This window comes from Vicia villosa, linkage group LG4 (genome assembly GCF_029867415.1).
Source record: "Vicia villosa cultivar HV-30 ecotype Madison, WI linkage group LG4, Vvil1.0, whole genome shotgun sequence".
Classification (NCBI taxonomy): domain Eukaryota; kingdom Viridiplantae; phylum Streptophyta; class Magnoliopsida; order Fabales; family Fabaceae; genus Vicia; species Vicia villosa.
In genome coordinates this window covers 134,029,730-134,052,275 of record NC_081183.1, presented here as the reverse complement: position 1 = coordinate 134,052,275, position 22,546 = coordinate 134,029,730, and the positions used below count along the sequence as shown (strand labels likewise).

Sequence of the window (22,546 nt, the reverse complement as noted above, 5' to 3'; positions counted from 1 at the left end):
CGTTTGAAACGGCCAGGTAGAGATATAAGATCTCGTTGTCGCCAGGTCGGGAGAGGACGGGCGGTTTTGAGAGCACTTGCTTAAGGTGGGATAGCGCTTGCTCGCATTCCTCGGACCATTCGAAGGTCGCTTCCTTTTGAGTAGCTTAAAGAATGGAAAGGCGTGCTGGGCGGATTTTGCGACGAAACGGGATAGTGCCGTGAGCATCCTGTTTAAAACTTGGATGGATTTCTTATTGTTGGGAGTGGGGAGTTCCGAGAATGCTCGGCATTTATCCGGGTTGGCCTCTATTCCTCGTTCGGTTAAGTAGAAACCGGGGAATTTGCGTGCCCGGACTCCGAAGGTGCATTTCTCCGGGTTGAAGCGCATCTTGCAGGATCTGGCCTGCTCGAATACCCGCTCGAGATGCGTGGTGTGATCGGAGTCTTCTTGAGACTTGACGATCATGTCGTCCATGTATACCTCGAGGGTGTCGCCGATTTCTCCTCGGAACACCTTGTTCATCATCCGTTGGTACGTGGCTCCAGCGTTTTTGAGTCCGAAGGGCATTACATTGTAGTAATAGTTGCCCGACTCGGTCATGAACGCCGTGCACTGCTTGTCGCACCTCGCCATGGGGATTTGGTTGTAACTTGAATAAGCATCCATAAAAGATAATAATTTGTAGCCGGCCGAGTTGTCGACCAGCCTATCAATGTTAGGTAACAGATAAACATCTTTGGGACATGCCCGGTTAACATCAGTATAATCAACACACATTCTCCATTTTCCATTAGATTTTTTGACTAGTACAAAGTTTGAGAGCCAAGTTGAATACTTGGCCTCGGAAATAAAATTTGCCTCTAAGAGGTCTTTTACAGCTTTCTCGGCAGCCTCCACTTTCTCGGGAGACTGCCGACGCCTATGTTGAACTACTGCCTTCGCGGCTGGATCAATGGAGAGGTGGTGGCAGGCGACCTCAGGGTCGAGTCCGGGCATTTCCGTTGCGCTCCAAGCAAACAGGTCGGCGTTGGCTCGAAGGCAGGCCACGAGCTGCTTCCTCGGTAGGTCTGGGATGCCCTTACCGATCTTCACCGCTTTGTCGGGGTTGTCGCCCAGCGGGACGAGCTCGAAATCCCCGTCAGGGACAGGTCGGACGGGGTGAGCTGTCTTTGGTCGCGTGTCTTCACCATTCTTCAGCTCTTCTTCCGTGAAACGAGCGTCGAGGTCGACTGAACTGACGTTGGTCGGCTAATGCTGATCTTCCTGAGGATGCTTGTCTTTCGCCCTTGGCTTCTTGTTGGAGCTGGATGGAGGGGCGATTAATTGCAACCCTTTTACAGAGGCGTCGAAGATCCTTCTGGCGGCTTCGATGTCAGCGTTGACGGTGGCTACTCGTCCTCTTTTTGTGTAGAATTTCATCTTCAAATGCACGGTTGAGGGAACGGCAGTGAGTTCGGCCACAGTAGGGCGCCCGATGATGCAGTTATAGAGGGTCTTGCAGTCGATCACCAAGAATCTCGTCTTGACCTGTCTGGAAGCTTCCCCTTCCCCGAAGGTGACGATCAGCTCGACGTAACCCCAAGGTTTGGTGGTGGCCCCGTTGAAACCCTGGAGGTCGGACCCCACATAAGGAGTGAGGTGCGAGTTGTCTAGCTGGAGGGTCTGGAAAAGGTGGGAGTACATGATGTCGATTGAGCTCCCCTCGTCAACTAGGACTCGTCGGACGTCAAAGTTCGCCATCCTTGCTCGGACGAGTAGGGGGGTCGTGGCGTTCGGAGCTCCGTCGGGCAGTTCTTCCAAATAGAAAGTGATCGGGTCTGATTTCCCTTTGAATTTCTGTAGGGTAGGGCCGAGATCCGAGTTGGCGCTGATCTACTCATCGAACTTTCTCTTCACCGAGATGATGGTGAGGGAGTTGGGGTCCCCGCCGTTGGATATGACCATCGCGGTCGGGAACCCTTCCCACGTGCTGAAGACGGTTGTCACTCCGACTGAAGGAATGAAGTCTTCTAGTCGGGTGACAGACAGCGCTACTTGTAGTGGTCTACTATCTAGAGAGTTGCCCTCGTCAGAGTTCCGAGGGGCTTCTCTTCGGGGAGGTTCTCCCTTCTTCGTGTATTTTGATAGGCGACCCTCTTTAATCAGAGTCTCGATGGCGTCTTTGAGATGTATGCATTCGTCAGTTAGATGCACATGACTCTTGTGGTATTTGCAGTATTTATATTTGTCGGTCCCCGGTCTGGTGGGGTTCGACTTTGGAGGCCGGATGCTAGAGTTCTTGAATTCGGTGCTTTTGCACTCGACCAGGATTTTCTCGCGTGAGGCGTTCAGGGGGGTATAGTCGCTGAATCGACCAGCTGGTCCTCGGCGTTCTTTGGCGTCGTGGGACCTTTCGTCTCTTCTTTTCTCATGTCCTCGGCGTGAGCCCGAATTGTCGTGGTTCGAGTTGCGGGCAGCATCATTGCCCCTCGAAGCTTTTATCGCCGATGCCTCGCCTTCTTCGAAAGCGATGAAGGCTTGGGCTTTATGGAGGAGGGCGTTCATGGTGTGCACCTTCTCGATTTTTATAGCCTTCTTGAAGTCGCTTCCGGGAAGGAGTCCTCGCTCTAGGAGGTATCTCTTCATATAGTCGGTCGTCTGTACTTGGACGGCCTCTTTGTTGAACTTGTCGAGGTAGTCTCGGAGAGGCTCGTTGGTTCCTTGGATCACAGCTTCGAGGTTCGCCTCTGACTTCGGTTGCCGACGGGAGGCTGTAAAATGGCTCAAAAAGAGTTCCTTGAGCTCGGTCCAGGAGTGGATGGAGTTGGGGGGAAGATTTCTGTACCACGTCATTGCTCATTTCCTGAGCGTGGTCGGAAAGATGCGGCATTTGATGGAGCCTCGGACGATGTGATAATCCATGACGGCTTCGATGCTTCGAATATGGTCGCCCGGGTCGGTTGTTCCGTCGTACAAATCCAATGTTGGTGGTTTTTCCATCCCTCGCAGGAGACGAGCTCTCCGGATGCTTTCGGACAAGGGGCTACGGAAGTCTTCCTCGTCACTTGGTCCCGGAGAGGTCGAATGTCTGCCTCGCCGGGATTTTACCCGTGCCGTGCCCGGATTTTTGCGGTTGTCCCCGGGAGGGGAACGCTCGCGGGTCTTCAACACAGCTCTGGATGGGCCTCGGGAATCTCGCTCGGGGGAGAGGCTCCCAGGCTCTGCGGTCTCAGGTCTCTGATTCTTCCTGCTCTTTCGCACTGGAGAGCGGGAATATAATCTCTGATGACGATATCTCTTAGGTGGGGAGCGCGAAGAGGATGGGGAACACCGACGGTACCTCCTCGGCGGTGAGCGCGAGGAAGAGTAGCAGCGCGATCGGTAGTGTCTCCGCGGGGGGGGGGGGGGGGGGGGGGGGGGGAACGATACCGTCGCTTCCTCTCTAGCTCGTGAATGCGGTCGCCTTGAAGCCGGAGGAGACGGTTGGTCTTTTGTAGCTCTTTGAGCAAAAGGACGGTGGTGGAGTCGGCTTTTTCGGGGATGTCGTCTTGTTCTTGGTCGTCTTCGTAGTGAACTCTTCGTCTCTCGGAGGTATGGGTGAATGAAGAAGCAAACTGCCCGTCTCTGGCGTCAGTTTCGTTCAGGTTCTGAGGCTGCTCGGGCCCGTTCTCGGGTTAAGGTTGCCTGTTCCCACCGTTTTGAACCTGTTCGACGTTTTGAAGCTGCTGTCTTCTGTTGAGTTGTGAGGCCGCATGCCTCTGTCCCCTCTGCCCGTCAGTGGTATGCTGCTGCCCCTCCCGCCGAGGTCGATTCGTCCCCCCAGGGGTGGAATCCTCGATGAGCTGTTGCAGGTGGAAGGGATCAGTGTTTGGGACGTTGGTGTTGTTGTTGTTGCCAGCCATGACGATCGTGAATGGATTAGCTTTGATCTTTGTTTGTTAAAGAAGGGGGAGCAAGATTCCCACAGACGGCGCCACTGATCGTACCTGATCAGAAGAATCGTCACAGCAGCAGGATCTGGCTTGATGAACAAGATGAGGGGGGGTACCTGCAAGGTCCTCCGATTCCAAAGTCAGTAGCTATCAGAGAGAGAGAGGGTTTAAGAAGTGAAGAATAGATACCTGGCCCTCTAGTAGAAGAGGGTATTTATAGCCCCCAGCGCTGGGCCAAGGTTTCCTAATTGGGCCAAATCCAGTTAGAGGCCCACGTGCTAGGAAACTGCCAGAACACCCTCTGCTAGGGCTGAGTCAGCAGGTGACCCACGTCCTAGATGAGCGTGGCGTAGGATTCGGAGGAGGTTGACCGGATCCTTCGCTGAAGCGTGACACGTGGTCTTCATGCTTGACTGGTTCGTAACGGTAATCAGGGAAATGGGCCCAAACGAACTGGGCCTGCTCGGCTAGCAAGAAGAGCTGGGTCTGCTCGGCCCAGTCCAGAACACAATATGATTAGTGCATATTATGAATGTTATATACTGGTTTTGGATTTTCATTGCGGTGGAAACTAACATGTGACACCCTTTTTCCTTTATGCATGATTACTCAGTGAATGTTATGTTATAATTTAGAGTTAGAAAAGGGGTGTTACAGAAGTATTAGTCTCATTCAATCATAATGTGTCCACTTCTAATAACCTCACTCCGAGAATATTTAGGTGTAAATTTTTCATCCATATTCATAGTGATGGTAGAGGGAAACTAGATCATATAGCCTTAAAGTGTGTCTTCATAGGATATTCTTCCATCCAAAAGGATTACGAATGTTATCATCCATCATATCATAAATTCTTTATCTCTATAGATGTCAATTTCCATAAACAAGAAAGTTATTTTGTTGAATCTCAACTTCAGAAGGAGAACGTAAATAAGGAAGACAAGTCTCTCCTATTTCGTGGCTGTACTCTCATACTAGAGTTGAGGTTGAAACTAGTAGGGACAATGTTAGAATTGAACTTGATTCAAAAAAAATGAAAATGTTGAAACTAAAGTAAGATATGAGAAATTTTTAGTATATACAAGAAGAAAAACCATTTTTGAATCTACTCATATCTAAGAGTTTTATTTGGCATTACATGAGGTAAATTTCTTTAGTACTTCAAACTCTAGTGATTCAATTTTTGAATTTTCTCACGAACATGACCCATAATCTACTTAAATCCACCATCTTTTCTATCACAATATAAATATTTACATCTTCTAGTTGTCCTTAGGAAGTTTACCAGAAACTTTACCAAAAAAACACTTTACCCTCTATCAAACTAACTAAGCTTTGAACACGCTTCACCTACCCGTGAAGTCTTCATCACAAATGTGAACATTGTTGGGTGAAAATATGGAGTAATGAAACGGTCTAGGGGCGGGGGGGGGGGGGGGGGGTGAATGAACCCTTTAAAAAACCATATTAAAATTCTATCGATTCTCCAAAATGGATTATTAGATGTTTTTCAAAAGTGTGTGCAAAAGTTTTAAAGCGAAAATTTGAAGATTATAATTTTATTGGAACTTGATCATGTTAACACCTAATCAACTCACAAATAACAAAGATGGTTTTACGATGACATACTAAAGGTAATCAAATGATTCACTTGTATATTCCACGAGGCGTGTTTATACAACGATTCAAAATCAATAAATTCTAACCTCAACAATTTCTCATAATTTAATCACCATTAAAGCTCGATTAGGCACAAATTCTAACAAAACCTAACCTTATGTAATAAATTGCTACCAATAGAATAAACGATAAACTACGCCAAGAATTGAAAATCTAAGCATGCGATATTCTATGAAAAATTAAAGCAAAAGTGAGAGAGAGAGAGAGAGAGAGAGAGAGAGAGAGAGAGAGAGAGAGAGAGAGAGAGAGAGAGAGAGAGAGAGAGAGAGAGAGAGAGAGAGAGAGAACAAGATATATAGTGGTTCGAGGTTCATCGTTGCTTTGCCCACTCCACTCTTTAATAGCTTCCCATTGAAACTTGAACACCAAAGTTTGATTCTAAAAATTTATTTTTTAATTGTGACAGTCATATTTACATATCTTTTAAACTTATATAAAGTTTTGATAATATTATTTGTGATTTTTAAATTAACTAAAATAATAGTGATTGCATTACAAACTCATGACCTAAACAAAAATTAACTTAGGAATTGAATCATTCAATAAAAAAGATACGACAAAAATATACACTCAAAATAAATAACCCATGGCTCTTGTAGATATTCTCAAAAAAAAAAAAAAATAACAATCTCGATAATTAATCTCTAGATTGTTATGGATTTCGACTGTTGGTTTTAAAACGGAAGGTTAAAATTAAAATTGTCTTTTTGGTTATAATAACAGCCAATAAGAAAGAAGCACACGGATCGTGATTAACCTTACTCAATTAAAAAAAACCCAATTAAACCGACTTAATCATCATATATAAAAGGCTTGCTTCCATTCCCAAACCTAAGTACTATTTTCTTTGCATTTTCTCTCTTCCTTCGCTCTCGCAACCCTAAATCATCAATGGCTCGTACAAAGCAAACCGCTCGCAAATCCACCGGCGGCAAGGCACCAAGGAAGCAACTCGCCACCAAGGCTGCCAGAAAATCTGCACCTACAACCGGTGGAGTGAAGAAGCCTCATCGTTATCGCCCTGGAACCGTCGCTCTTCGTGAGATTCGTAAATACCAGAAGAGCACTGAACTTTTGATCCGTAAACTTCCATTCCAGCGTCTTGTACGTGAGATTGCTCAAGATTTCAAGACCGATCTGAGATTCCAGAGCCATGCTGTTCTTGCACTTCAGGAAGCAGCAGAAGCTTATCTTGTTGGTTTGTTTGAGGATACCAATTTGTGCGCAATTCATGCTAAGAGGGTTACCATTATGCCCAAGGATATTCAACTGGCACGCCGTATTCGTGGTGAACGTGCTTAGGGTTATAGATTATTAGAATTTGGGGAATGAATTAGGGTTTTATTTCAATTCAAGTTTCTTTTATGCATTCCGTGTAGTTAGTTATTGATTATTAAGACATTATGATAATCTTTTGTATAAGGCATAATTTGAATGATGATTAGTTTTTTTATTGACAAATTGAAATCTCGGTTGTGTAGCATTCGATTATTGACTCAATTGCTTTTTTCTTTCTCTTCGCATTTTGATTTGAATGCCCCTTTATGAGTTTTTCTCTTTGATTAAATTTCTTTGAATCACTATGCTATTTTCATTCTGGGCACCCTTCTATGTTCCAAAGCATGATCGCCGCCGTCTTTATATTCCCTCGCCAGGGTTGAAGGTGACGGTGGTTCTTTTGAATTTGGGTTTTTTGGTGGGTGATCGAGGAAAATCCAAAATAGATGGTCTATCTTAAATTTTAGTTTGAACTTTATTATCAAGGGTATAGAAATGCTGGCTACCGTAGATGTTAACTAACGTGTGCACATTTGAATTAGGCCCAAAAATAACTAACTTCTCAAATGTAAGATTTTTTTAAATTTAAAAATCACTAGTTAAAAAGTTGTTAAAAATAGTAGATTCTAATATTAATTTGAAAAAAAAATTTTATAATATTAGTTAATTGTGACTATTAAATTTATACTAATATTAAATTTTTATTAAATTTTTTAATTTTATTTTAATTAAATAAAAATTGATATTTATGAATGGTCCGTGTGTGAGTTAAGGAAAAAAACTTACACGGATACTCATCAACTAATCTCTCTAAACAAATTGTGTAAAATACAATTTAACATTGGAGAGACTTAAGGACTACTCTAGTATTCAAAATTTAAAATAACTTCTGAACAAATTTATAATATTTTTGGAGATTATTGTAAATAGTTAATTTTCTAAAAATTTATTGGAGATTGTTGTAAATAGTTAATTTTAGTATTATTAATATTTTATATTTAGGTCTTTAGTAAGGTTTATTAGATCAAAATACTCTTTTTAAAAGGATTATTGTTTGTATATTCACCGATAACAAAAAATATTCAGACTTAACATAATAGCTATTGTTTGAAAGAGTTTCACTTTCACACAACATATCTTAACCACCTTAATTACGGTTTTTTCTTTAAAAAAATAATTTCTAGTTGTTTTAAATGTGTTTTTTTTTTTTTAAATTCTAGTTGTCTTAATTGTGGTTTTTTTCAAACTCCTAATCGTCTTAATTGTGTTTCTTTAATCAAAACTCTAACCACCTTAATTGGGATTCTTTTTTCAAAATCCTAACCGTTGTATTTGTTGTTGCCTTCATTGCACTCACCTTTAACAAATCCTATGTAAAGTTCACCCATGTTTACCATTCATACAATTGCATCTATCCCTATCCATTTTTTAATCTCACAACCCACACCACTTTCAAGGCCTTGAAAAAATCGGACAGGCACTAAAATTTCACCGTTAAAAGACCCTCAAAGCACAGTCATCTCCGATTGTCAATTTTCTCTCTCAATTGCTAACTTTAAAGGAGACTTATCAAGAAAGGAATGACATACACATATGATTGGATGTGTTAATCGAAATAATATAGAAAAAAGATGGAACTTAACCTTAATGAAATCGAAAATGTGAGATGTGTTTTTGAAAGTTACCCCTCGGCTGAACCCGAAGACCCCATTTAAGTCAAGGAAACTAAGTCCGAGATTTGTGGGACCTTACCAAATCATCGAACGGATAGGAGAGGTGGCTTACCGATTAGCCTTACCACCATCTCTTTCCGATCTCCATGATGTATTCCATGTATCTCAGCTTAGGAAGTTTATTCCCGACCCTTTCCATCCAGTCCTTCCTGATACAGTTGAAGTAGAAGCGGATCTTTCTTTCCAACCGCATCCAAATCGTATATTGGAATATTCAAGTAAGAAGTTGCGAAGTAAAGAGATACCAATGGTGAAAGTTCATTGGGAGAATTCAAGTCTGGACGAGGCTACTTGGGAGTTGGAATCCGAGATGCGGGCTTCGTACCCTCACTTGTTCTGGTAAGTTTAAAATTCGCGGACGAATTTATTCTAAGGGGGGGAGAATGTAACATCCCTAATTATTAATCACCACTAATTATAATAATATTAGTAATTAGGCATGATTATGATGATTAGTAATTAGATGAGGATGATTGGAATGAAGTTTAAGTGGAGGGCAAATTAGTCTTTTCACTTGTGGACTATATAGACCTATTGTACACTCTAACTCATTCTTTTCTTTTCCCATTTTTCCTTCCCACAATTAGAACAAATTCTGTAAAAAAACAAGAGCAAGTGGAGAGAAGAAGGGAGAGGCAGACAAGAGGAGGAAAAGAGAGGAGGAGGACTTCCAAAGTCCCTTGCATGCATTATCACCATCATTCTTAGCATCAGACCAGCCTCTATCCTTCAACTACTTTTTTTTAAGGTGGGTTTCTAGGTAGATTCTTGGGTAGAGGGTTAGGATTCACATGAATAAGGGTTGGGGTTTTTGATAATTGATTGGATGCTCTTATTTGAATTGATGATTTTATGTTGTATGTTAGTGTGAAGCATGAATTTACTTGATCATTGATTACATGAACATGCATGTTGAATCCTTATGTGTGTAATCGTGAAATTGTGTTAAGCATGTCTCTACCATGTGTGGGTCTGTTTGGTTTGAGAAGAAATGTTTTAGAACTGATAAAATGCAGGAAAATGGTATTTTTGGCTCTGGTTCAGTAAGCAATCGATTGCATTACAGTGTAAATTGATTGCTCTGCTCAAAATATGTGAATTTTGCTTCTGGTTCAGTAAGCAATCGATTGCACTATTATGTAAATCGATTGCACTGTTTAAAATTTGGGATTTTCGCTTCTGGTTCAGCGAGCAATCGATTGCACCATAGTGTAAATCGATTGCACCTGACAGTAAATTTCCCTTTTATTGTTTTGACCATAACTAGAGTTCAGTAACTCAGAATTAAGCACCGTCGGAGGCATTGGAAAGCTATTGGAAAGGGCTATGATATTCCTAAGATTCCACATCTATATAAAACTCTTAATTATTAATTAAATCCATGTGTGTGTGTCTATGTATCTTATTTAATGAAATACAAACTTGGTAAATGAACCTTTAGATGCATAAGCAAGAGTAATGAGAGGAAGTTGGCCAGCTTTTCCCCTTTTCCCATGGTGGCTACTTCCTAATTTCCTTTTGATTAATAGTGTGGTGTTTATGGGCGAGGGGTTAGAGGACAGACAAAAGGACAGTAACTGCGAGTAGGCACGTTACATATATGTTGGCTACTTCTTGTGAAGAAATTCCAAGGATGCCCCTGTGTCACATATATTGCAGGCATTCTCGGGCTTTGGTCTCGGGAATGGGTCGGCTCCATAGTTCAGGAGCTATTCTTCGGGGATGAACTCCCGAGGATGTGTACCTCACCTTCTCCTTTTGTCGTTTCCATTCGGGTGAATGTCTATGTGAGACTCGGGCCCGGGAAATTGGAGGAGTTGGATCATAATATTGATTCAATGTCGATCCCATGGTTCTCTATAGTCCATACTAACTACTTAACTTAAAATTGAGATAAGAATTTCTTTGCAAGTTTGAAGTAAAGGTACTTCGGAATCGGATGAAAATAGAATTCTCATCATAACTTTTGGCTTAGAACCTTGTAGAGCTGAGTGGACCCTAAGGTAGGGAAACCCACTGAGATTAGTATCTCATCCCATTCCAATTATTTTTTTGCAGGTGCTTCTTCTCAGGATAAGGGAAAAGGTAAAGCGGTATGATGATGGACGTGATAGATGTTTCATGATGCTTTCGTTGTGGATCTTTTGTTTTGTAGCTATCTATGCTTATGTATTTTGACTTTACTAGTGTTGTAATGAATACATAACTTATGGCCGTTTAGGCGTATTGAATGTTTCAGTATCATCTTGTGGCTATGTAATACATTATTCTAGACATATGTTTTGCATGGTTATTACAGTTGGTATCAGAGCAGGTCGATTCTCGACCCAGCCATGGAACATCAATAATTTAGCTTTTCCATATTTGTGTATGTTGCTGCTATATGGATTCTGTCATATTACCTAGTATTGAGCCTGATCAACTCGATGTCTATGTATGTGATAGGAGACTTCATGGCTGAGCAACCAAGGAGGAGGGGAAGGCCGAGAACTAATGCTGCCCAGAATCAGAATGAGAATCCTGAAGGAGGAGTCGGTGGTAATCAATGGGTACAATTGATGCAAATGCAACAACAACATCAATTGCAGATGCAGCAACAACAACAGGAGTTTATGGCACACATGGTGCAGCAGATGCAGGGTACCCACCCACCTCCCCAACAGAATGATGGAAGTAGGGGTTTCTGAGAGTTTTACCGTATGAACCCTCCCAAGTTCCATGGTGATCTGGACCCACTCAAAGCTCATGATTGGCTCACCAGTATTGAAAGGACCTTTGAGGTGACACCGTGTTCAGAGGAAAACAAGGTGGTTTGTGCTACACAGATGTTGCGAGGACCAGCCGCTCAGTGGTGGACGAGTGCTTCCGCCAGGATGACTACTTTAGGAATTGATAAGACGTGGGAGCACTTTAAGGCAGCAGTATTGGAAAAGTACTTCCCAGATAGCATGAGGGCTCAAAAGGAACTAGAATTTCAAATGTTGCGCCAAGGTTCCATGACTGTGGCTGAATTTGCGGCAAGGTTTGAAGATATGGCGACGTATTCTAACCAAGCTCTCTATGCCCCGGATGAACGTTGGAAGATTAACCAGTTTAAGATTGGACTCCGAGGGGAGATAAATTATAGTAAGTTAGAGAAACCAATAAGTGTAACACCCCATTTCTACCCCCCAATATTTATTCATACATCAGAGTATAAAATTTCAAACATTCATATGAGATATCACATTTTGTCATTTAAAATCATATACAGCTTACACACCTTCACATAGATACATAACACATGTAATCAAAACAGACAATTATAATAATTAATTCAATCTTTAAAATCACGTAGTCAAATAATATTTAATCTCACAGTGGAATTCACAAACTTCTAAAAGTTTAGTTAAATCATCATAGCATCTTCGCAAAATAATTTTGAGTTACAAACCAAAAGCAAAACTTCACTAAAAATTCAGCAAACAAATGACAAGATAAAACAAGCATTTCCCGCCCCCCCCCCGAGTGTTACGTATCAGAGCGACAACATACTCGACTCATGGCGGCTAATTCTTCACTCACTTGCATCACCTGCACGTTACAAGTATAAAGGCAACTGCAAAAACAATTAAAGGGTGAGATATCAAACAATATAAATGAAGTTATGATAATTAGTATATTTACGGTTCAAGTCACAATATATTTCAATTCACATTTTCCGCCAAAATGGTTTACAAATCAAATTCACACAACGTCACAACAATTTAGATGAATGAGACACGACAAATGCAAATGCATGTGGTACCCAGGGCTTCAGCCCCCATCTCCAATGGCCAATAAATAGAGGCATTCCAACAGGCATAAGCCTTCGTCACTATTTGCCAAATACAAACCGTCACAAAATATGCAAATCATGCGACACACATGAAATGCAACAATCCCAAGCACATCACCAAATATCGTCACAGAGGCATTCGCCTATATCACCAAAAGGTTATCAATAATTATTGATCATTACCGTCACTTTATTTTTCTGCAATTCACAAAACTCGCAATATTTCACAATATTCATTACATCCCAACATCGCAAAAACGTCACAAAATAGGGATACCGAATCATTCTGGACACGCCTAATTGATTCTACTCGATTACATTATTCTTGTTTGTTATTTATTCCATTTTCTGCTACTGATATGCCAAGGAGTTGATACTGTCACTTTGAACTTATTCTGCTAAATACTACCAGTCTGTCTCCTAATCTACTTCTATTTCCTTAATTACTGGTCGTTTATCTGCTACTAAATTTTTAGTGAACTATTGCCACTTGTTCCCGTTGGTACTAATTGAATCAGTGGCAATTCGTTTAAGTCTGCAATTTTATCTCTAAGTGGTACTAAATTATACTAACAATAAGATAATAAGACAAGTACCTAATTAAATCATTAAAAGTATCCTTGAGGCACCTGTCCCCACCTGGTATCCAACCGTCCCACTAAGGGGCTCCCTAATCCACTAAGGGCGCCCGCCCTCTCCACCACCAATGTGCGGTCTTCCCCAACTTTCATTTAAGGGACACCCGTCCCATGGTATATGCCCCCCGCCCCTTAGCTCTTTCTTCCTCTTCCCAGACTTATTTTACATTCTGATCTCAATATTCCATCCATAAATGATTTCTCTTTAACAATTTCTATTTCAGAATTTAACACCACCACATCATCAATTCATTCACCTCACAGAAATATTCATCGATCAAAATCCCAAATTCATTCAAATCATCACAGTATACTCCCTTTTTGTCTATGTCTCAATTACTCGGGTTAATTTCAATTACTCGGAATATTCCCTCAAATGCCAAATATTAATCTACTAATATTTTTAATACTAAAAATATTAAAATTCACGATTAACTCTCGACCTGCTATCCCGTAAAAATACTGACTCTGTCGCTCAAAATACGCCAAAACTCGCTAAATACTAAAATAATCCAAATTAAGTAATAAATCGTAATACGGGTGTTACAATAAGTACTTATTCTATAACACATTCAGGTACACTCTATTTCATTTTTGGATTAATTACTATTTTGATCCCCCTATTTTATCTAATTCTCGGAATTGATCCCCCTATTTTAAATTGTTTTGGTCCCCATCTCATATTTTTGCACTTAAAATAAACAGTGTTTTTATTCTTTTAAGTGACTAATTTCTTTTAAAACAAGACAAATCATCGTATAAAAGTCTAATGTGGAAATGTATAGATAAAAATATAAGTTAAGAAACCAACATTTCATCGATGTTTTATGAAAAAACGTGAGAGGGGGACCAAAACTGTTTGAGTTTAAAATAGGGGGACTAATTCGTGAATGAGGTACAACTGAGGGGCCAAAATTGTAATTTAGCCTTCCTTTTTCTCTTGGAAAATCTCAATTTTTTTGTTTGGACTTAATGCTTCAGATACCCTTTAAACAACATTGGATACTAGATTATAGAGCCACTGATCATATGACACCCTTACCCACACATTTTTCCACTTATTCACCCATTATTAGAAAAATTCTCTTTTAGTGACAAAAGTAATGACCAAAAATTTGAAAAATCGGTCACTATATTCATTAGTGACTAAATATGCGACCAATATTTTGCAGTAGTGAAAAACCTGGTCACCAGTTCGTAACGACCATCTCACAGACTGATCGTTTGTGACCGAATTTAGAGGCCAAAATCAGAGACCGATTTCAGAGACCGTTTTTGTAACTGATTTGAAATTAATTTCTCTTCTCACTGTGACTGAGTTTGCGACTGATTAGTAAGCATTGTATGATAAAATCAGGCTCTATTTCTGCCTCTGAAGTCTGAGTTTTTTTTTAAAAATTATTATTATTAATATTTTACAATCCATATAAGTAATTATTTTGATATAATTGAAGGTGCGAAAAACACAAGAAATATGGGGTTTGAATTAGGTTGCACCAAATATGATATTTTCGCAACACAAAATAAGAGGTTAACAAGTAAATAAGAATAGATGAACGCAATTATTTTTATCTTGGTTCACTGTTAACAAAGTTACTCCTGTCCACCCATCAAGGTGATTTTGTCTTCTCAATAAGGACTTAATCCACTATAACCAAATTGATTATAGATAACCACAGTGACCGGAACCACTATCCTCTTAAGACTCCTAACTAACACCAGTCTCTCAAGGAAATAACCACAATAAGCTAATGATCAATCTTGCTAATAACCCCAACAAGTTCAGTTGATCCTTATCGTGAAATCACTATGACTGCAACCACAAGTGTGTATTACAAAAATGATTCTAATAAGTAGATTACACAATGTTTTATTACAACAACACAAAAGTGTTGATAAGCAAGATACGAACAAAAGCTCCTTACTAAAAATACAAAACTATACAAAGAATTTCTCTGACAGAGTTTGTGCAGCGCTTTAATGTAGTTTTGTAGAACTGATTCATTGATTTCAAATTCTTCTAATGGCTTCCTTTATAGAGAAGGATAGATCCGTTAGAGGGTATAATAGGAAATACAAAGTACAACCGTAAAGTCCCCAACGATCATGATGAGAATGATAGATAACGAGTACAAGTTGGACTATCCTTACGCCACCCTATAAGAGTAGATGTCACAGTTTACGTTAGTACTCTTATGCTCACTATCACTCGCAAGTCGTCCTTGATATTCTAAGTCTTCAAAGGCTTTTAATTGTATGTTGATTGAAGCATGTTATAGATGATTAGAACTTGAGTCTTTAGAACCTAAGTCTTTGAGTCTTCAGAACCTGTTCAGCAGAACCTTGTCTTCAAAGTCTTCAGCACTTAGTCTTTAGAAGCGATGTCTTCAGATCTTCAAAACTTGTTGAGCAGAACCTCGTCTTCAGCATCTTCATAACATGGGACACAAAAGTAAAGCTTTAGAAGGCCTCCAAAGCTTCCTTGCAAAGTCACGATCAGAAGCTCTTGTACTAACGTTCCTTAGAACCGTTGCAAAAGTATTATTCCAGAATCTTGACTTCCATTGTAACACAACACTAGTATTCTTCCAAAGTGTTGAGTTCAGATCTAATGACGTTACATGCTTTCTTATCAGAGTCAGAACCTGCAAGGCAAAATCCACACACTAGAAAACCGTTAGTCTATACAATTGTTCTTTAAGATAACATGTAAGGTTATCATCAAAATTTAAGGCCAGATGCAGAACCATTCTTGTTCCTACATCAGGTACTAAACATATTAAGATACTTCACCATTTCCTACGCGATAGTGTTGAAAAAAGGGATGCAATTTTTGAGCTTGTTGATAGAAAAAATCAACTTGCCAATATGTTCACAAAACCTCTTGCGACCGAACCATTTCTCAAAATTCGTCAGGAATTGGGCATTCTCGATATCTCAAAATTTTCTTAAATAGCTTGATGCATGCACCCTCTCTATAATAGATTAACCTTCGATCAAAAGCTCTAGTTCATGTGAGTGCATCCTTCGTTTCTCATCCTATGAGGTAATATCATTTCACTTATATTTTTGTTCGTAAATTTGTATATCTTGCTCGACCTATCTATGTCTCTTGAAACTTGATTGTATGTTTATGTGATATAATTGATGTATGATGCAATCCCATGAATGTTCACTTCCAAATTTTTTATTGATTAACCTTTGAGTGTTTTCAATCCATGTGATTATAGTGACTTCATGTGTTAATCATTTGTATTTCATCATCATATGTATTTCGTGACATAAAATATGTACATTTGAAGTATCTTTGATACTATTAATGGTTGAGCATGTTATTTATCATTTTCTGCATAATAAATGTTTAAGCATGTTATAATGGTAACCGATTTTTTGAACTAATCATGACACGTCTTATAGAAAACATTTCTGATATTGGTTTTGTGGTGATGTAACTATAAATAATCACCTTGCTAGAGCACATACGTGTGCAGCATTCTGAAGCACCAACTGGAGGTGTCACGTAAATGTGATACTTTTGTAGCGGCGCAAAAGATCTTTTACATTTCATTTCATGATCTTATGCTGCTTTATCATGCTTTCTATTTTATGATATTATATTGTTCTATTGTGACTTTCATATGCTTAATTTTTAATGAATTTCATACTCCTTTGTCGAAATTGAACGCTCTATTTATGTTCATGCATTTTCACTTTAACGTCATTCTATGTGAGTGCTATTATTGTTGATTGAAACTATCTTTGTAATGCCTCAAGTGGTATAAGTTTTGTTGTGTGTTTTACATGTTGCTTCATACGTTTTGTGGCTTTTTCTATTTTTGATATTGTCAAAGGGGGAGAAGTTATGAAAGTAAGAACGAAGTTTTGTTGCAAATATTAAAAGGAAGATGCACATATTTAGGGGGAGATATGATCAGAGACTATAAATACGTTGTATGTTTTGCCATCATAAAAAGGAGGGAGTATGTGAGTGTAATATGTAGTATTTGTACATTGGACCTTATTTCTCTATGCCTAGGTTGCATTTTCATCTTATGACACTTCTAGATCAAGTCATAAGCTTTTAGACTAGTTTAAAATGTAAAAATTGTGCATTTTTTTGTGAAAAATCATGCTTGGTGTCGACTCACCTGTGATAGGAGTCGACTCCTAGTGGAATATTTTTGAAAAATAACTCTTTAGTCAAAAGGAGTTGATACATAGCCTATTAGAGTCTATACACAACACGAAGGAGTCGACTCTCTCGAGCTTTGGGTCGACTCCCACGCATTTGGAGTTGATAAATAATACGGTGGAATCGACTCCCAGTGTTGTGTCTTGACTCCCAATGAAGATGTTTTTGAAAATAAAATTCTGTTAAAATATATTCGACTCCAAGGCAGTATGAGTCGATTTTCTTGCCTTTAGAAATCGACTCCCATTGTTCTAAATGTCCAGTTTTATAATTTTGCAACCCTATTTTTTCGATTTTGTTCTTTCACACCCCCCATACACATTCATGCATCATTTCTGATTATTGAAACTCTTCCCTAAATGTATACATACAACAACTACACATGATCATTTTTGTAGTGTGATCTTGAGATAGTTTAATAAGGTCCAATTAGGATTCAGTGTAATCAATTGGGTTGGAAAATATGTGGGGGTTTCAAGATAAATCCATTGGGGTTTTCTTCTAAGATCAATGATTGATTTGGAAGCTTTTCACAAGATTGTGCAATTTGAATTCAGTCGAGTGAAAGCTTCGAAGAACGGGGGTTTATGTTAAAGGAGTAACGGTAACCGAAGGATCAAATTGGAAGTATCAGGTTACTTGACCGAGCTTAAGATATAGGGAAGAGAAGAAGTTAAGATCAACATCAACCATAAGGTTTGAAGGGTTGGATTGTGTGGACCTCCGTTTTTTCGGGCCATACCTCTGAGCGGGAGAGATACGTGAACTGGCTCTTTTTTATCGCTTATGCTTTCGCATTTTTTGAAAATTCACAGAGTCGCCACCGACCTTTTATTTTATCCAATTAAGGAAAGGTTTATAAAAGAAACAGAAAAAAGACCTTTAAGAAATTCTGGGTAAGGGGGTAGGTTATACAAAGGGAAGGTGTTAGCACCCTTTGTATCCATGGTTATCCATGGGCTCTTAAGTTTGCTTAGCTCACTTGTTTTTTGATCACTTTTCAATTGCTTTAGAATGCTCATATGTGGTTTCAAATACTTTTGTAAATTGAATTTGTAATGATCCTTGTGCGGATGTATACAAAATGCTTGTTTATCTTTCGAAAGATGTTTTGAAAAGAACGTTAACTTTGTAATGATCCGTGTTTGGATGTATACAAAATATTGTCTTTTTGGAAAGTTTTGTTTTGAAAAACAACAGTGTATGAGAATTTTGTTTGTTTTGATTTGAGCAAGCAAACTAGGAGGTCTACCCTGAGTTGTAAGGTCTTTATCCTATTTCCTTTAAAAATCTATCCTTTCACCGGATACAAACAAAAGGTTCGATTTTGTACTCGAAATAGTAGAATTTTGACTTTTGATTTTGAAAAGAATGAGAAGGGATTACCTTAAGAGGTGCAAGTGTGATTGTGATTGGATTCAGATATTTTATCTTTGAAGTTAGTGATCTAACGGTTCAATTTTATCTTTGACATACACGCAGTTTATATTTGCTGGAAATTAAAATGCGGAAATGTAAAGTGCGGAAAGTAAATCTACGCTATTACATCGATTGTGCAGGAAATGTAAACTAAGCCTATTTACATGATTTTGACATCCTATACATTTATCTAGGAATTTAAATTGCAAGAAAAATAAAAGACATATTTTTGGATTTTTTATGATTGATTTTAATTATAATTAATGCATGATTAATTAAATTAAAATGAAGAAAAAAGATGAAAATAGATTTAAACCTAGAAATTAAGTTTAAAATATGTACAAAATATTTGTCAATTAATTTTAAAACAAAACTAATTTTTTTGGAATTTTTGAAATTGATTTGAAATTGATTAAGCTAATTAAAACATAATTATGCAAATAATTATACAAATAATTAAAACTTAGAGAGAAAATTATTCAAAATATGTACAAAATTAGTTTATAATATATAAACAAATAATTAAAACTTAGAGAGAAAATTATTCAAAATATGTACAAAATTAGTTTATAAAATAGAAAATAAAAGGATACATGATCATGTGTGATTAATCTGAGAGTCCATGGTATGAGGATTCATTCTGAGGCGTTGGATGGTTCATTAAATGAGATCAGATGGTCCAGACATTGAGGCACGTGGTAAAAGTTACACCTGCAAAGCACAGAATCAGAGTCAAATTCAAAAAAAACACGCGCGCGTCTGAACCAATGGGGGGAAGACACGTCTTCGTCTTCAACCTCCAGACAACACTTATAACAGCGCTTTTGTAAAAAAGCGCTATAATACATGATGCTTAAACTTGCAAAATAGCGAATAGGGTCAAACGTAAAAATAAATTTGGCGCGACCTATCCATTCAACTCGTCTGATCCATACGAACTCAATGGTACCACTTAGATCCTCTAATTTTGCCTATTTCAGAAAGCCCTAATTTTGAGATTATGAACCCTAGAATGGTAACTTCGTGTGTAAGCGTCTAAAACTCAATTAAAGTTCCAGAAATGATCTACACACCACACCAAGTTCAAATATATGTCTACATCGTGCTAGATATGCTTGTGTTATGAGATACAAGTCAGTTTTAGTTTGGACAAATCGTGACCTGTAGTGTTTGATTCAATGAGTTTCAAAGCTTGCAAATGATCTGGATAGGTTCAGTGAAGTTCAAGGAACGTGTTTGAGTGTTTATTTTGTATTGAAACTAACTTAAACTTAGAATTCGAATTTCAAAATTCTTTGAATATTTTAGGAGGTTACAAATGTATTACAAGCAAGAGTTTGATTCTGAATTCGTTCTCTCTTTATTGCTGAAGTATTGTAGCCTATATATAGGCATTGAAGTGCTTAGAATTGAAGCTAAGAAGCCTTTAGTTGCCTTTGTGGAATTCTTGATTTTTTTATATTAAAAACCTTTGAATTGTTGACCAAGTCTTCTTCTATTCAATGCTCTTGCCTTGCTCTTCAATTCTCTGCAGAAAATCAGAGATTCCTTGGGTGAGTCATGCTTAGATTGTAAGCTAACCATTATCCATTCATTTTTCCTTTTAATTTAATCTTAAAATAAGATAAAATTATGCCAAAAATGGATAAAAATGGTATGGGCCTTGTCTTGGTCGTGGGAGGCCCATAATATTATGGAAATGATGTTTGAATCATGAAAACTTGGCCCCATTTGGAAAAAATACATTTTTGAGCAATGTTGATTTCATGCATTTTCCCAAAATTTAGCCAACTTCAACAAGGTGTAAATCCCTAAATTTTTGTCATATGAAGGAGATCTTGCACTTTTTGGAAACCTCAAAGAGTCCTCTAACCAATGTCTTTGGTCTCATGTCAAAATGATTTTTGATGCTCCTTGTGTGTCCTTTTGAAAAAAGTGTCTTTTTGTTGACTTTGAAAATGACCTGTAATGTCTTTGGTCATATTTTTCAAATGGTGAATGCAATGAACATGGGATCAATTGCATTTGAAAGATAATTGAATTTCCTTCAAAATGAGCTTTGGTTTGAATTTTTTGGATGAAGGATGAGAGAGTTATGATCAGTCAAAGTTGAGTTGACTTTTCAGGCAAAAATCCTAATTTTGAATCTTGGGGTTTTGTTGATTTTTGATCTTTCCTTGATGAATTATGATCATCCAATGATCAAATGATGAATCCTTTGACAAAATATGGACTTTGACAAAAAAATTCATTTTTGACTGTCTGTTGACTTTTTTGGTCAAACGGGTCGTCTGTTGACTGTTTGAGCTGCTGACGGTGCGTCTGAGTGAATTGAAGTTTGAAAATTTTTATGATGGTACTTTGAGATATATGGATGTGCATGAAATCCATTTGAGGTCTCAAAAGCTTGTTTCTCCTGTAAAAACAAGAAAACCCTAGTCAGGGACTGTTTATGTAGGAGACAGTTAAGCGTACCTGATTTTTGTGCAGTGTTGAGTCTCTGCTAATCGCGTGATATTTAGAAGACTTCTAGAACAAAAATCTTGGAATTTTGAATTGTGAAAGATTGATTTGATTGATGGTACAAAACACTGAGAATTGTATTGCCAACAGTTTGGCTGTCAACTGACTGTTCAGGTATTGACGTAGCAGTTAGAGTGAAAAATCAACAGTCAAAGTGTTAGCTGAAGATTTCGTTTTGTAGTATTTATCCTTCGAAGAAGTAGAAAATCGAAGGAAAGATGGTTACTGATGGCCATCCCTTAAAAAATAAAAGAATGGCTACTGATGGTCATGCTTCGAGAGTAAAGATTTCTAAGTTCGCTATGAAGATGATGAATACTGAAAGCTGGTGAAAAGTATGTGTCTTCGGGGACTTAGACAAATTTATAAATATATTCAAGTATTACTACTTAGCGTGTTTGTTTAATACACTGCCACGCGTCGAAGACAGACTCAGGCGGGAAGATTTGAAATTCGAAGACGGTTTCGTAACTGTCCAAGTAACAGATGGCATCGCTAGAAGTTCTTATGAGAAACGTGGCAGCAGATTAGTATAGGACCGTTAAGGTCGAAACTAGTATAAATAGGAGTCTTAATGTTAGGATTCTGTGTGTTCATTTTGTACAAATCACTCACATATTTACTCAAGTATCAAGCGTTAAGAGAAAGAGTTCGCTGAGAAAATGTACGTATGACACCACCATTTTAATACATGTGTATTATCTTTTGTTTTTAAATATCTTCCAGAATTACTGCATTTCGTTTACTTCTTGCCATTTACATTTCTGTATCTTTACTTTAATATCATTTACTTTCGAATTACTTTCATGTTATTTACTTTCAAAGTCTTTTACATTTCTGCAGTTTAAGATTCTTTACGTTTCAATAGTCCTTTTAATTTTCTATGCTATGTTACTTATCTTTTCGTTGAAGTCACATTTATATATAACAAAGTGATTGTCAAGACTATTTGTTCTTTAATTGAACAACGCTTATTGAAGAAGACAAATAATGAATATGGTTCGAATAAACGTTGATGACAATCTTCTTGACTATGTGTCCTAGGATCAATCTAGTCGATCCTGCGAGTAACCAAATCATATTTATTATAGTTTGGAAGACTAGCGGTTGTTTACCGGAAATCACCGTAAACAAATTGGCACGCCCAGTGGGACAGTGTCAAGCAGATTGTTTTAATCAATTGCTTTATTTTTGTCTAGACAATATCAAGATCTTGTATGAACCTTAGGAACGGTAAATTAAAGAACAGTGCACAACCGATTCCCAAACGAAGGTACAACAGGAAAATGGTCGTTACGACGAGTGCTGGGGGTGATCAAGATCCCCCACAATGTTCAGGATCAGGAGCGGCAAATTCGACTTCTACTCAAGGG

The 22,546-nt window shown here is 38.5% G+C and overlaps 1 protein-coding gene and 1 pseudogene across 1 annotated transcript; both read left to right on the top strand.

The window, feature by feature from the left end:
- The first annotated feature begins 6,391 nt into the window (after positions 1–6,391).
- LOC131595254 (histone H3.3) lies at positions 6,392–7,034 on the top strand. The gene has a single exon (XM_058867559.1). The coding sequence runs from the start codon at positions 6,465–6,467 to the stop codon at positions 6,873–6,875; it is 411 nt and encodes a 136-aa protein (XP_058723542.1). The 5' UTR covers positions 6,392–6,464; the 3' UTR covers positions 6,876–7,034.
- Positions 7,035–11,283: 4,249 nt separating this feature from the next.
- The window catches only part of LOC131597909 (protein NRT1/ PTR FAMILY 4.2-like), a 33,137-nt pseudogene continuing 21,874 nt past the window's right edge, over positions 11,284–22,546 (top strand).

What these genes read in the sequence shown, in the direction of transcription:
- LOC131595254 (XM_058867559.1), top strand. Translation starts at nt 6,465, where the DNA reads ATGGCTCGTACAAAGCAAACCGCTCGCAAATCCACCGGCGGCAAGGCA.